Source organism: Sceloporus occidentalis, unplaced genomic scaffold (genome assembly GCF_023333645.1).
Source record: "Sceloporus occidentalis isolate IW3139 unplaced genomic scaffold, rSceOcc1.0.p SCAF_6, whole genome shotgun sequence".
NCBI lineage: Eukaryota > Metazoa > Chordata > Lepidosauria > Squamata > Phrynosomatidae > Sceloporus > Sceloporus occidentalis.
The window spans coordinates 121279050-121292252 of record NW_028316986.1 but is presented as its reverse complement, the minus strand read 5'-3'; the positions used below and the strand labels follow the sequence as shown (position 1 = coordinate 121292252).

At 37.5% G+C, this 13203-nt stretch overlaps 1 protein-coding gene across 2 annotated transcripts in view; it reads right to left on the bottom strand.

Moving 5' to 3' along the window:
• Positions 1 to 13203, bottom strand: part of ME1 (malic enzyme 1) — a 161564-nt gene that overhangs the window by 86673 nt on the left and 61688 nt on the right. For both annotated transcript variants that reach the window (XM_089530833.1, XM_089530832.1), the window contains exon 6: positions 234 to 337. In XM_089530833.1, the coding sequence (XP_089386959.1) occupies positions 234 to 337 (104 nt within the window). The remainder of the gene's footprint in view (positions 1 to 233; positions 338 to 13203) is intronic.

The window sequence follows — 13203 nt, the reverse complement described above, 5'->3', positions numbered from 1 at the left end:
AGAGTTTTTTCCTAATAAGAACAGTAGTGCTTCCCTCAACTTCTTGTACCCATTGTAAACAAGTAAATTAATAACTGCTCAACATTATAAAGAAATGAGCACAAGGTTACCAAACACATCTTATAAAGCTTTAAAGAACTGCTAGAAAACAAATTAATCTCATTAGTGCTTCCTTCCACCCCTAAGAAAAAGAATTTTAGAGGTAAATAAACTATGTAAATAAAACCATTTACCTGGATGTCACCGCTTGCATGAATTCATCTAGAAGGGCATCATAAGCTTGGCCTCTGATTCTTTTATGTCTCAGCCCAATATACAAAGGATCTTTTAGCAATGTCTGTTAAAAAAAAGAAAAGAAAAAACAGCAAGGTCAACAGATAAATGTAAGGTACTGCACTTAGGGCAGAAAAATGCACAGATATAGGATGGCTGACACCTGGCTGAACAAGACTACATGTGAAAGGGATCTGGGAGTCCAAGTAGACCACAAACTGAACATGATTCAACAGTGTGATGCGGCAGCTAAAAAGGCCAATGCAATTTTAGGCTGCATCAATAAAAGTATAGTGTCTAGATCAAGGGAAGTAATAGTCACACTCTATTCTGCTTTGGTCAGGCCCCACCTGGAATATTGTGTCCAGTTCCGGGCACCACAATTCAAAAATGATGTTGAGAAACTGGAGCGTGTCCAAAGGAGGGTGACTAAAATGGTGAAGGGTCTGGAAACCATGCCCTATGAGGAATGACTTAGGGAGCTGGGGATGTTTAGCCTGGAGAAGAGAAGGTTAAGAGATGATATGATAGCCCTGTTTAAATACTTGAAGAGATGTCCATATTGAGGAGGGAGCAAGCTTGTTTTCTGCTGCTCCAGAGACTAGGACCCGGAACAATGGATGCAAGCTACAGGAAAAGAGATTCCACGTTAACATTAGGAAGAACTTCGTAACAGTAAGGGCTGTTGGACCGTGGAACACACTCCCTCGGAGTGTAGTGGAGTCTCCTTCCTTGGAGGTCTTTAAGCAGAGGCTGGATGGCCATCTGTCGGGGGTGCTTTGTCTGAGAGTTCCTGCATGGCAGGGGGTTGGACTGGATGGCCCTTGCGGTCTCTTCCAAGTCTATGATTCTGTGACTCTAGGATTCTATGATTCTAAGTTGGCTCACTTGTATCCAAAGAGAGACTGCACATATTTGCTACTGTAGATATTTAAACTCATTTATAATTGCTTTCTCAAGTGACCCAGAGCAGATCTCCAAATGATAATTTTTCAGCATCCTAATCAAGTACCAGCTCCTAGCAGTCTTGTGGGAAGCCTTGACAGCTGAATTGGTATACTGTTTATATACTGTACTTTTTTTTCTCTTTCTCCATCCCCACTGCAACCCAAACAGGAGTCCAGTTACAAATAATCACATTTTGAAGTATCCAAAAGGTCAGATGAATTCCTGGCAAAATTAATGTAAGGAAAATGAAAAATAAGGCTGCCTGATATGATTAATTGGTATTTGTGCTGATTTGCCCAAGATGTAGCCATTTTTAATGAAGCAACCTTTATTTTAGAACACAGGAAAAATTACAAAACCACATTCTAAATAAGGTATTTTTTTAAAAAGCCTCTTTCTTTATAATAGTTTGGCAAAATGAGCAAGCTGTGGCAGACTGCTTAAACTTTCTGTGAATATCATGAAAAATTATCCATTACTTTGTTCTTTACTGGCACAGGACTCCCCTTTCCAGACATAGGCACACAGCTGATTAATGACCTATGCAGATTGCCTCTCCTTTACTGCCTTGTGCTGGGAATTCACTCTAAGATTATTATAATTAATATTAAGCATATTACCTGCTGGAAACAAGGTCTGTCCCACCTTCAACCTTGACATCAATATTATCCAACATCACAAAAGGTGGGTAGGAAATCATCCTTTCCCTTCAATAGAATACCTTCCTGTTTAACACAGTGCAAATGTGGTCATTTGTCTTTATTTGCCTTTATGTTCCTATAGTCTTAATTTAGCCCACATGCTGCACTTTACCTCCTAAATCCTAAGACTATTCCAGATTTTGCAAGAGCTTTAAGTGCTAGTATATTATCAAGCATTGCATCTTGAGACAAGGATCAGTAACCCTAAGTTTGGGTATCAGCTAGATATATTCACTTTTTAAAAAAATATCTCTCTTTCATACTCTATTAATTGTAATTTTCTCTTCCAACAAAAAATAGCCATTGTTTAAATCCAAGCACTACCCATGCTTCTTAAGGATTTAAATACTACAATGGTCTACATTACCAGAAACTTGTACAGAAATTGACCAATTGCCCAGCTTCTCCAGCCAAGATAATGTGCATATTTGTATATTTTTGCACATCTCCCCTTTAATCAATGGATGTGACAGATGAGACAAAAACTAGGGCATGCATATGGAATTAGATTCTATTTTTCTCATATCTCTCAGAGAAATGATTAGATAATATTGGGGTCCAAGTCTAAGAAGTGCAAAATGAGAACTCCAGTAAATCATTATTGTTTGTTTGTTTGTTGTTGCTGCTGCTGTGTATCTTAAAATCATTGATGACTTATAGCTTTCCTAAGACAAACCTATCGCAGGATTTTCTGAGGCTGAGAGTATGTGACTTGCCCAAGGTCACCCAGCAGGTTTCCATGGCCAAGTGGGGAATCGAACCCCAGTCTCCATAGTCACAGTCCTATGCTCAAACCATGTGGCACATTACAAATAAAACAACCAAACCCAAAGTAGTACAATCTAAATATGTGTATAAAGAGAGAAAAAGAGAGGGGGGGGGAGATAAGAAGAAATAATAACAATTACAAAGAAAAAAATAACATGACTTTACTATAGCCTCAATGTGAGGAACAAAAGACAAAAGACGAGTAAAAAATAAAGCCAAGACTACTTGCTTCCTTCACAGGATAAATGGGAATATTAATAGCGGTGGAAAATGTATGTTGTAAAGAAGGTTCTGGTGGAAAAAGTAGTAGATCTGTCTTTATCATGTTATGTTTAAGGCAACAATGAGGCATCCATGCTGAGCTAACTGGAAGTCATGCTATAATATGATGTTCAATGTTGAAAAGCATCCCTATCCCTACAAATCCCATATTGCTATCTCTTTCAAGCAGTTAGAACTGTTTTATGGTGCCAATGATCTACTAATAAGAGAAACTGTTACCCTTGCAGACTTCAAATAGTAAAATAAATTAATAAATTAATATATATCTTGCAAAGTTTCTTTCAAGCCTTGTGATTTACACTGACTTGTCCAGATCAGTTCTTCTCATCAGTAATAGAATCTTAACTGTCCCTGGTTTAGAAAGTGGGAAGATTATGTGCTATACACTTCTATTTTGCGAGTATAAACACTTTCATCAGATCCCTTAAGTAAGATCACAAGCCACAAATGACGCATTGTGTTCCAGTTCACATCTTTAACATTCATGGCAATATATGCTGCTATGGCCAGCATGAGATGTCTGGCTTAGGTACAAGGTTAAATTTTGATTTGTGAGTCTATGGCTTATCTCTAATAAATTTGCTTGACAATGAGCTGAAGCTAAAGCTGCAACCAATTAGAAGCTACTATTTCAATTGAGACCTCAGGCTAGCTGCAACAAAGGTTCTTTAACCATTGTCCTTGTCTATATTTACATAACTGAAAATATATGGGGTGCTTTGAACTGAGACATGCAATTGGTTGAATATTGATAGTCACAACCAGATCCAAGTATTGTCAAGATACCCTTTCTCCTCTAAACTAAAAAATGTGCTTTCTCTTTTTGTTAATTCATATATATGCATTGTTTTGAAATATAAGATGTGTGGAAATATTTTTAACAATATTTAAAAGATAGCCATTATCTCCAAAAAAATGGGGGGAATCCACTGCAATTCGTAGACATGATTAGATTGTGTTTTCATGGAAGAAGGAACTCTGAAACATGAGGATCAGGCCATATGCATTGGTAAAACAGGAAAATTTTATCAGCATCTCATATTACCTAAATTCATCATACCTGCTGTGTGAGTTGGTATTTTAGTACAGGAATTTTTTAATCCAGGAATTTTCATATTTAAGAATGATAAACATACCTTTCATTAGCACTCTGTTGATGTGTCTCATCTAGTAACAAATATAGCCACTTCAACAGGTACCTAGCCCAGTAATGCTGTGTCTGGTGCACGCGAATGAAACATGTTCTTTAAAAAAATAGCAATTTGGTGGATAAGATGATCACCCAGTATAGTCTGCTTTCCCATCAATACTATGTAAACTTGTTGGGCTTCTTTCTATCAGTACAATTATATTACTGTAAATCTTTGCCTCTCTGTAATCGTCTTGCAGGATACCATATTTTCTAGCTGAAGTTTTATTAAAAACACCTATGAACATTAATTCCTTTTTATGCATGTAGCATCTTTGTTAGATGATAATCTGTGAATGACTAACCCAGAAAAAGAAGAAAAAACATTAAGGCCAAGCTTCCAAAAAACTCCAGGAAAATATTTAGGAAACGTATTCAACTAAGTCACTGAACTGTTGACAACTTTCTTTTTCAGACTCCAAAGGCTCACTTTATAAACATTTAATGAATAGTGGTCCTATTGATTTTAGCAGCCCAAATCCTGAATAGTTTTTGCAACTAATAAGTGTGTGTGTATTTTAGGATGGGCAACTTACCGTCCAGCTGAGGCTCCTGCCAGGTATAAGTACTTTGATAAGTACTTGGACTTGAATTTAGCAGTAGTGATTTACAGCATTTACTGTATGTTGCCTGTAAAGCATTGCCAAAGTAATTGAAACAACATGAGTACTCTTGCTGTTTCTGTTGGACACCTGAGAACACAAGTTCCCTTTGAATCATCTCACGAAATCTGCCAATATGGTTCAGTGTTGTGCTGATGTGTAACTTTCCAACACCCATTTCAAAGCCCAGAAAAAGCATAAGTTGCAAAATTCTAAATCTATTTATCTACAAATATGGATGTATTGTTACAATGTTATACTACTTTACACAGGTTCATCATGTATACAGTCTTGTTCAAATGTTGGGTTCACCTACCCACAATCTGCACATCTGTAGAACAGTAGATACAATAGACACCCATTGTGAACAATCTTGCTGTAATTATGAAACAATGAAGCACACATCTGTTGGCCTGCTCAGGAAAAGCATCTAGATTTCTCTGTATCCTGTGGCCTACAAAATATAAACTGGACATTTCTCACCACACCTACTGCAGTCATCTGACACAGAGCAACAGAGAGTTCCCTAACCATTTCATCTATAAACTGCCTAGGCAAAGGCCCAACCTACTCCCTTCTACACAGGCATCACTAGCAGTTGTGCTGTTTAAACAACACATATTTTGCACCTTTCTCCACTACTGCATAAGCAATCTCTCACTGATGCAGAGTTGTCAGGAATGGCTCAATCTACCTAATCAAACTTTCAACCTGTACCCACTTGCAGAGGTTTGTAAATATCAGACCAGGTGAAAAGATCACTAGCTCCTTGTCACCTGATTCTTTACAAGTACTCAATACTGAGGGTCAAATATTGGACAAAATGAGTGTGCATGCACTAACACACACACACACACACACACACACACACACACTCCTCTATTATAATTGTTTTCCATGAACAAAGCAGAAAAACAAGAATATAATTCCAATAAATTCATAATCTTTAGAATTGTTTCACCTATTGAGCGCATTATCCTCTCCTAATTAAAAGGAGAATAAGAGGCGAAACAGACCGCCACAAAGTAGCAGCTTCAAGCCACCCCTTCTGCATGCCATGGCCCCAACCCACCTTGAACCTAGCCAAAAGGTGGCCTTTCCTGTCCGCCATGGCTCATGGGCAGCTTTAAGTTGCTCTGGTGGCATGTGGTGTGTAAATGGCACACCACCAGAGTGCTTGAAAGCTGGCCCATATGTGGACAGCCAAGCAGCTTGAAGCCAACTTCCAGGTGACTTGGGGGCATGTGTCGTCTGTGTGCCACACTCCAAAGCTGGATGGAAGCTGGCTTTTTATGCCAGTCTGTTTCACCCCTAAGTTCCCCCATTCTTCTTTTTAGAAAATAGAAACACAGGCAAGAATGCATTTTATCACCCCATCTATTTAGATGGATAGTCTCAATCAAGGAAGCCATGGCCCTGAGTTTGCAAGACCTGAGTAGCTGATGATAGGGTGAGTTGAAGGTCTCTCATTCACAGAGTCCCATGAGCCGAAGATAACTGGATGGTAATTAAGAAGAACGAGTTCAGATACATTTTGTAAATGGAGAAGTACTGATAACCTGAAAAAAGGATTTTGAAAATACTGAAACTGGAAAATACATGTTATATATTTAAATGAGTGGTGTAATTTGGATTATACTAAATTTTAGTGTGTTTTGTATTCATTCTTTGATTTAGAAACAGATTATTTGCCATAATTTTAAATAAATTTAAAAGGAAGGGTTTATGACAGGTATTTTATTGTATTTTTAATATTTTTAAAAGTTCTATGTCTTTATAATGTACTGTGATTTTAAAGTATTGTGTGACCCATTCTGAGTACTGCATGTGTGCTAGATTTCTATATAAATAAAAAGAAAACAAAGTATTTAAATTATCAGATGACAACTAAAAGATGTACACTATGAAGGTAAAAAGGCATCAATAGCTGTGTGTTTTTGGTTCTTCAGTTTGGAGGGATAGTGGTAAGGTCTTATTCTCAGAAAACCAGGGTGTGTATGCATGGAAATGGTCTAGTGACACTTCATACTCTAGCAGTCTTTTGTTCTTTATCATTTTAAAGACTCCTGAGTAACTAAGAATTGTTTTTAAACTGATTAATAGTCCTATCTGGAGATTTGCTGCACAGACAGTTAAGTACATGGAAAGTAGCATTCGAATCCACAGGTATACTAGCACTTTATTTCAAAATTACTCCCTCAATCACATATACTGGTATGAAATTGCAAGTAATTGGCACCTGGGTGAAAAATCCAAAAATGTAAAATATAGCAGAGCTATAGTAATATGTAAATGTGCTGCCATTGCCCCAATTAAGGTTTCTGCACAAATAAGAGTATACAGTGATACTTTATAAATATCATCTTGTATAAATAAAATAAAATTGTTACAGAAGCAGTAACCCAAGAGGAAAAGAAATAAAAAAACAAAAACAAAACAGAACAGAACAGGAAAACATTTGAACTCTAAATTTTTCCACAACACAAGTATACAATGAAATACACATTCCATCTAATATGTAGGCTGATTTTTTATGTGTTGTTGTACTCAGCGCTTTCACAACTGGATCAAACAATTCTTAAGATTATATCCTTTGAAAGTATTGTTTCTGGAAAGATTTTCTCCTAGCTTTATTAAAACTGTGCCTTACATCAATATAGAAAAGTCTGGGCTTAAATGGTATGAAATGCACACCATCTTAATATATTCCAAAGCATGTGAAGTTCAACTTCATACATTAATCACATTTCACAAGGAAAACAGCCACCCAGAACACTCAATGTATTTAACAATCCAATAAGAGAACAATAATATTATGAAAGCAGCTTCTGGAGAAAGAGATTTGGAGAGCAAGAAGGAGGGATTAATCACCCCAAGATCCAACAGTGACCCAGACCCTGACAAAGAAACACTATGTTCTGACAGAATAATAATAATAATAGCAATAATAGCACTTTTAGCAGTAGCATTTTACATTGTTATAAAGCTTCATAATGAACTCAGCACTCTCTAAGAGGTTTACAGTGTGTTAGCCAATTGCCCTCCAACAAGCTGGGTATTCTTTTTACCAACCTTCCAAAGTTTGGAAGGCTGAATCAACCTGGCACCCTGCGGGACTGAATGCTCAATGCTGTGGCTGCAGTACTGGCATGTAACCACTGTGCCACCAGGGCTATAGAACCAGTATGCTAATAAAGGCAAGGTACTGGACAGGAGGTCTTAGGAAAAGGGAGAGAAACATGATGCTACCATTCACATTAGTGGCCTGTCTCTCTAAATCAGCAGTGAGTAACCTGTTTCCCTCCAGATGCTGATAGACTGCAGCTCTCATTCTCTCTCATTTTTGGCCATGCTAGTTAGGGCTGGTGTGCAGCATCTGGCAGCATCCTAGCAGCATCTGGAGGGTCCCAAGATACCCAATCCTGCTTCCATTTTTGAAAGTATGGAGCCTAAGAACAAGTTTTGAATGGCAAGGCATACATAGCTTCAGTTTAGTCACCAGGTGCTATCCTTGGTGCTGCAATATCCAGCTTGCCTTCCTATGTCTGTCCTATTGTGCCCCACAGGTTCCTCAGCAGGATCAAACCCAGGCAGGATGTGTAGCCTTTGGTCCTGTCTGCTGTTTCCCTATGCCATATCACCTCTATGTCTCAGCTGTGTTCAAATTTTAGGCAGGAGAAGCAATTTAGGAAGGCAATATGGAACAGAGAGTTGCAGACCGGAAGAGCTATTACTGCCCTGGTTACCTCACTACTCCAAATTCTACCTCCCACAGATTTTTTTTTAAAGAATGATATCAGTTGTACATGCTTTCCCTGACATACTTAGGCCAAAAATATAAAACACATAAATGTCATCCAGAGTGTCATCCCTGTTAGTACTTAGGAAAAGAAAAAACGCTACTCAAAAGGAAGGGATGGAGGAAGTCTCTAGTGGTCACAAGATCATACTACTGGTGCCTATTTCATGTTTGACACCAAATATTTTGAAGCTTGTTCATCTGAAGCATTTAATTCCTGCCCTATAGCTGGAGTGGCTTGTTTTGGGTAGTTAATTCGATAGTGCCTGCCCAAATGTTTAAAATCTAAACAAGGTATGACACACAGGAGGAAGGGGGAGGGGGAATTGAGTCACTTCCCTCAGAAAAGCCTAAGAGACAGAATAATTTTGCACAGCAGAAAAGGGAAGGGATGTAATCACAAATACCTCCTAGACAGTTAATCCCCCCCCAACACACACACACTTTGGATTGTGAAAAGAATAGGGAAACAGTTTGATCTGAGAAGGCAGAAACACAAGATTCAATCAAGATCATCTGGGATTGGCACAGAATGAGGGATAGTAAACAAAAACCAGGACTCTCTTGGAGTCGTTCCTGACCTTGTGCCAACTTGGAATTTAGTACTGAAGCATTATGTGCTAGATTTCAGTAATTTTCCAATGCACAGAGGCATGCTGTTCCAGTTACAGCACAAATTACATTTCTTATAACTAAGAGATCCAGCTTCTTCTGGGACTCTTAGTATAACTGATATTAAGTACATAGACTATTTGCTTCATGACTATATTATATCTGTACCATTGCTGATTTCAAAGACTGGTAGGCTCTAGATTTTGTAATGAATATTCTGACTACTGTGCCCATTAAAAGGAGCGCAAGCCCAAATGATGGTAATCCAAATCTGCTTTTGGGAAGAAGTCCTATAAGATGTAATAAGTTTTGAAGAGCAATGCTCTTCCGTAATCTTCAAAATTCATAGGAAGTCAAAGCCTGAGCTAGAGAAGCCTCAGCTTAATCCTATATTGGAGCTGACAAAGTCTTTCCCCCCAAGAAATGGGCCTTTTATTTTCTTTTAGATCCCTTCTCATACAGATTCAGGATTATTTGATAAACTAGTAGAACTGTTTAGGTATACTCTGATAGTTTCCTAGGTTCTTGATAGGGATTTTATTATTGGAAAGAATGAATAACTAGGGCAGGACAGAAACACCAATGCAAATCCAGATGGGACTGAGTGGGAGAAAGGGGTCAACAGCACAAGCAATGGGAACTCTCCCTCAACAAGAAAATGTTCACTTATGCTCAGTTGCCTTGCCCGCCTAGGCTGGCTCTGTAGTAGATGAATGGGGTCAAGCTGTTTCTCCCTCAACGCTGCAATCTGTATCCCCCCCCCTTTTTTTTTTTTATGGAAAGATTGCATCAAAGACTAATGGTGCAGTTTCTGTTGATGAAAAGGGAGTGCTGGATCAAATTCAGAGGCTGGATTGACATCTTGCCTATAGACATAAACATATTCTAATTGTGCTGTTTCATTCATAGCGTCATCTTTAAAGGCATATTTTAATACGTGCCCTTTAAATAATGAGCAGCTTAAAGTTCTTTCTTGGAATTTAGTTGCATAGGCTTCCAAGTCAGTAGATCCAGATGTACTGGAACTCCTAAAGATGTAAGCTTATTACACGAGACCTAGTGTATAATAAAAATAAACATCAATGGCTTTTTGTTTATTAACTTGAATATTGTTCCTGAACAAGGAAGAAAGATAATGAAAGCTGGTTGTCCTTGCTAATCTCCATGTCAATCACATATCTATTAAATGGCTTTCCACATGTGAACAAATTGCATCAGCTAATATAATAATATTTATATCTACCACCATATTTGTTACTTTTGTTAACTGCCTTCAATCTTAACTCATGGTTACCCTGTAGATGACAAATCTCCAAGGTTCCCTATCCTCCACTACTCTGTTTAGTTCCTGCATTTATACCCTTAACCTCCTTAGCAGAGCCCATCTATCTAGCATGTAGTCTTTTTCTCTTTCTACTTTCCTCCAACTTTCATAGTACTATTGTCTTTTCTAATGAGTCGTGCCTTCTCATAACCCATTAGAAAAGACAATAATGCTAGGAAAGTTGGACAGAAGTAGAAAGAAAAGAAGACTGCATGCTAGATGAATGGAGAGTACTGCTGATATACAGCTCTTAATTGTTGCTATTTCTTATTAAACCAATTAGAAGATTGGTTTACCTTTACCTTTACCCATCCTTACATATCCACAGATTTGTTATGCATGGATTCATACATCCATGGTCTTAAAATATCTTTATAATATATAAATTCCAAAAAGCAAACCTTGATTTTGCCATTTTATATAAGGGACGCCATCTTATTGTGCCACTGTATTTAATGGGACTTGAATATCTATGGATTTTGGTATCCATGGGGGGGGGGGGGGTCCCAGAACCAAACCCCAGCAGATACCAAAGGCCCCCTGTACTTCTTGACAGATATAAACAAATCAACAACAGAGACTGTGACCAAATTTCTCTTTCTGTCTGCAGAGTCATGGAAAGGAATTTCCCTTCAATAAAACCAATTTGCTTTTCTTAATTCTTCACCCAGATAATCAGTTTGGTCCTGTTATTCCTTTTAATATCCATATTTCATTATTTTATCTGTATATTTTATGTGTTTATCTCTTTTAAAATATGTATAAGCTATTCTATACATTTGAAATTATATTTGTGTAATAAGTTATTTTAATGTAAAGTATGTTATGCAGGTTTTGTTAGTTTTATTTTTGTTCAAGTCTATGACCACATAATAATTACTATCTTCCAGAAGTTGCTCAAGTTTATTGATTTCAAAAAAATATATCCACCCCACACCCCAATTCGGGAAGTAGAATGGCCTCCAGTATTCCCACTTGAAGCAAAATAAAAAAGTCAAAATGGCACCCTCTTTTCCACTTTGAGCTGGAACTCAGAAACATAGGCTGTAGGCAGGTTTAGGCATATTGCATGCATAATTTACTACCCAAAGCAAACATTTCATGGTATGTACAGCTCAACCTGGAAGGTCCTGGGTAGGAAACTCTTAGTCCTGATCAGTCAACAATGACAGAAGTGTAGTGCAGACTTGATTGTGTTTGAGATGATAAACCAAAATATAATCTGAACTTCATGAAAGGACTGTGCAAACACAGCCTTAGAACTTTCTACTGTTTGACTGGGAACTCCGTACTGTTCTGCAAATTCAATTTGGCAGTAGAAAATGATCACAGCATTCCAGTTATAATGAAACACAGTATTTTAAAAAATCAAAATAGTTTCCATCAGGAAATTCCCAACTAGCCTTAATAGATTTACTCTCTACTGTGTCTATGTGATTCAGCTTACAGCAAGCTAACATACTTTATTGATCTATTCTCTTTTTCAAGTTAAATTCCATGATTCTCTTTGTCTTAATGGAAGGTAAATTCCCCTCTGTAATTTTATATTTCTGATTTTTTTTTTTGGATCAATGACAGTTAATGGTTAGATGTACTTACCAAATCATCTGATGTACTTACTAAAGCATTCTTTTCATCCCAACATAGCTTTAAACCATCCAAAATATTTTCATCACATTCCGGTTTTTACTATATTTTCCTTGTGCAGCCAAGAATATTCAAATAGCATCACACAAATCATTTCCACCAGTTCTGCTTTGCAATAATGTATATCATTTCCTTGCTTTATGTTGCAGAGTGATTCCCATGTGTCTAGGCATTTCCAATCAAAGAAATCAAAGGTGTGCAGGCAAAGATGTTTTGTGTTTATTTTATTAAATCTATGATTAGTAGTTTTTAAAAAATGTATACAATCATAAGTAGGTATTTTAATTTGGAGTTAGTTTAGGGCTTGTCATTCTTAAGCAATGGTAATACACACAGTGGTTCTGATCAGCAGAGGTATAGTAGAACAGCTCCTCTGCATGTGTGAAGCAGATGTTACTTACTTTTTATCATCCTAATGTTATTGCTGCCCCAACACCACCACCACCACCACCCCAAACACTATTCCCTGGAGGGCTTTCCTAGTTTTTTGGGGAAACTTTGGCAGTGTGCACAAGAACTCAATGTACAATTCTTAGGATTCAGACTATCATTTCTTCGTAGAATACACATAAAGTTATGCATACAATTAAACCGTAAACTTTTCTTCTTTGCAAGAACTTGATTCTACACTGATAGAAACTGAGCATACACTGTAGCACGGCTGTTCCTGTACTTGCATAACACACTACTCAGGCCCTTGTTCCAGTGCAAAAGCTAGGCCCATTCCATGTATTAATGCAAGATATACTTTTTGGAGCACTATTTGCAGAATATTTTCCAAGGGGTGGCGCTGCTGCCAGCTCTTGCATGTCATTCAAGGAGCAATGTAACCATATCTAAATGTTGGATCAATTGAGCTTTTCTTCTATTCAGCTTTGTCCCATATGTCTAACTCCCACTGCAGCATAGGTCTCTGAGGTTGTGTCCTAAGCGTTAAAGCAAGGATGTGCACTAAACAAAATAAATTGCTTTAAAATTGAGCTGAGCTATTGTTATGGTAAAAGAGATTTTTTTTGTTAACCATATCTAACTGAACAAGCAAGTATTACAGCACAATT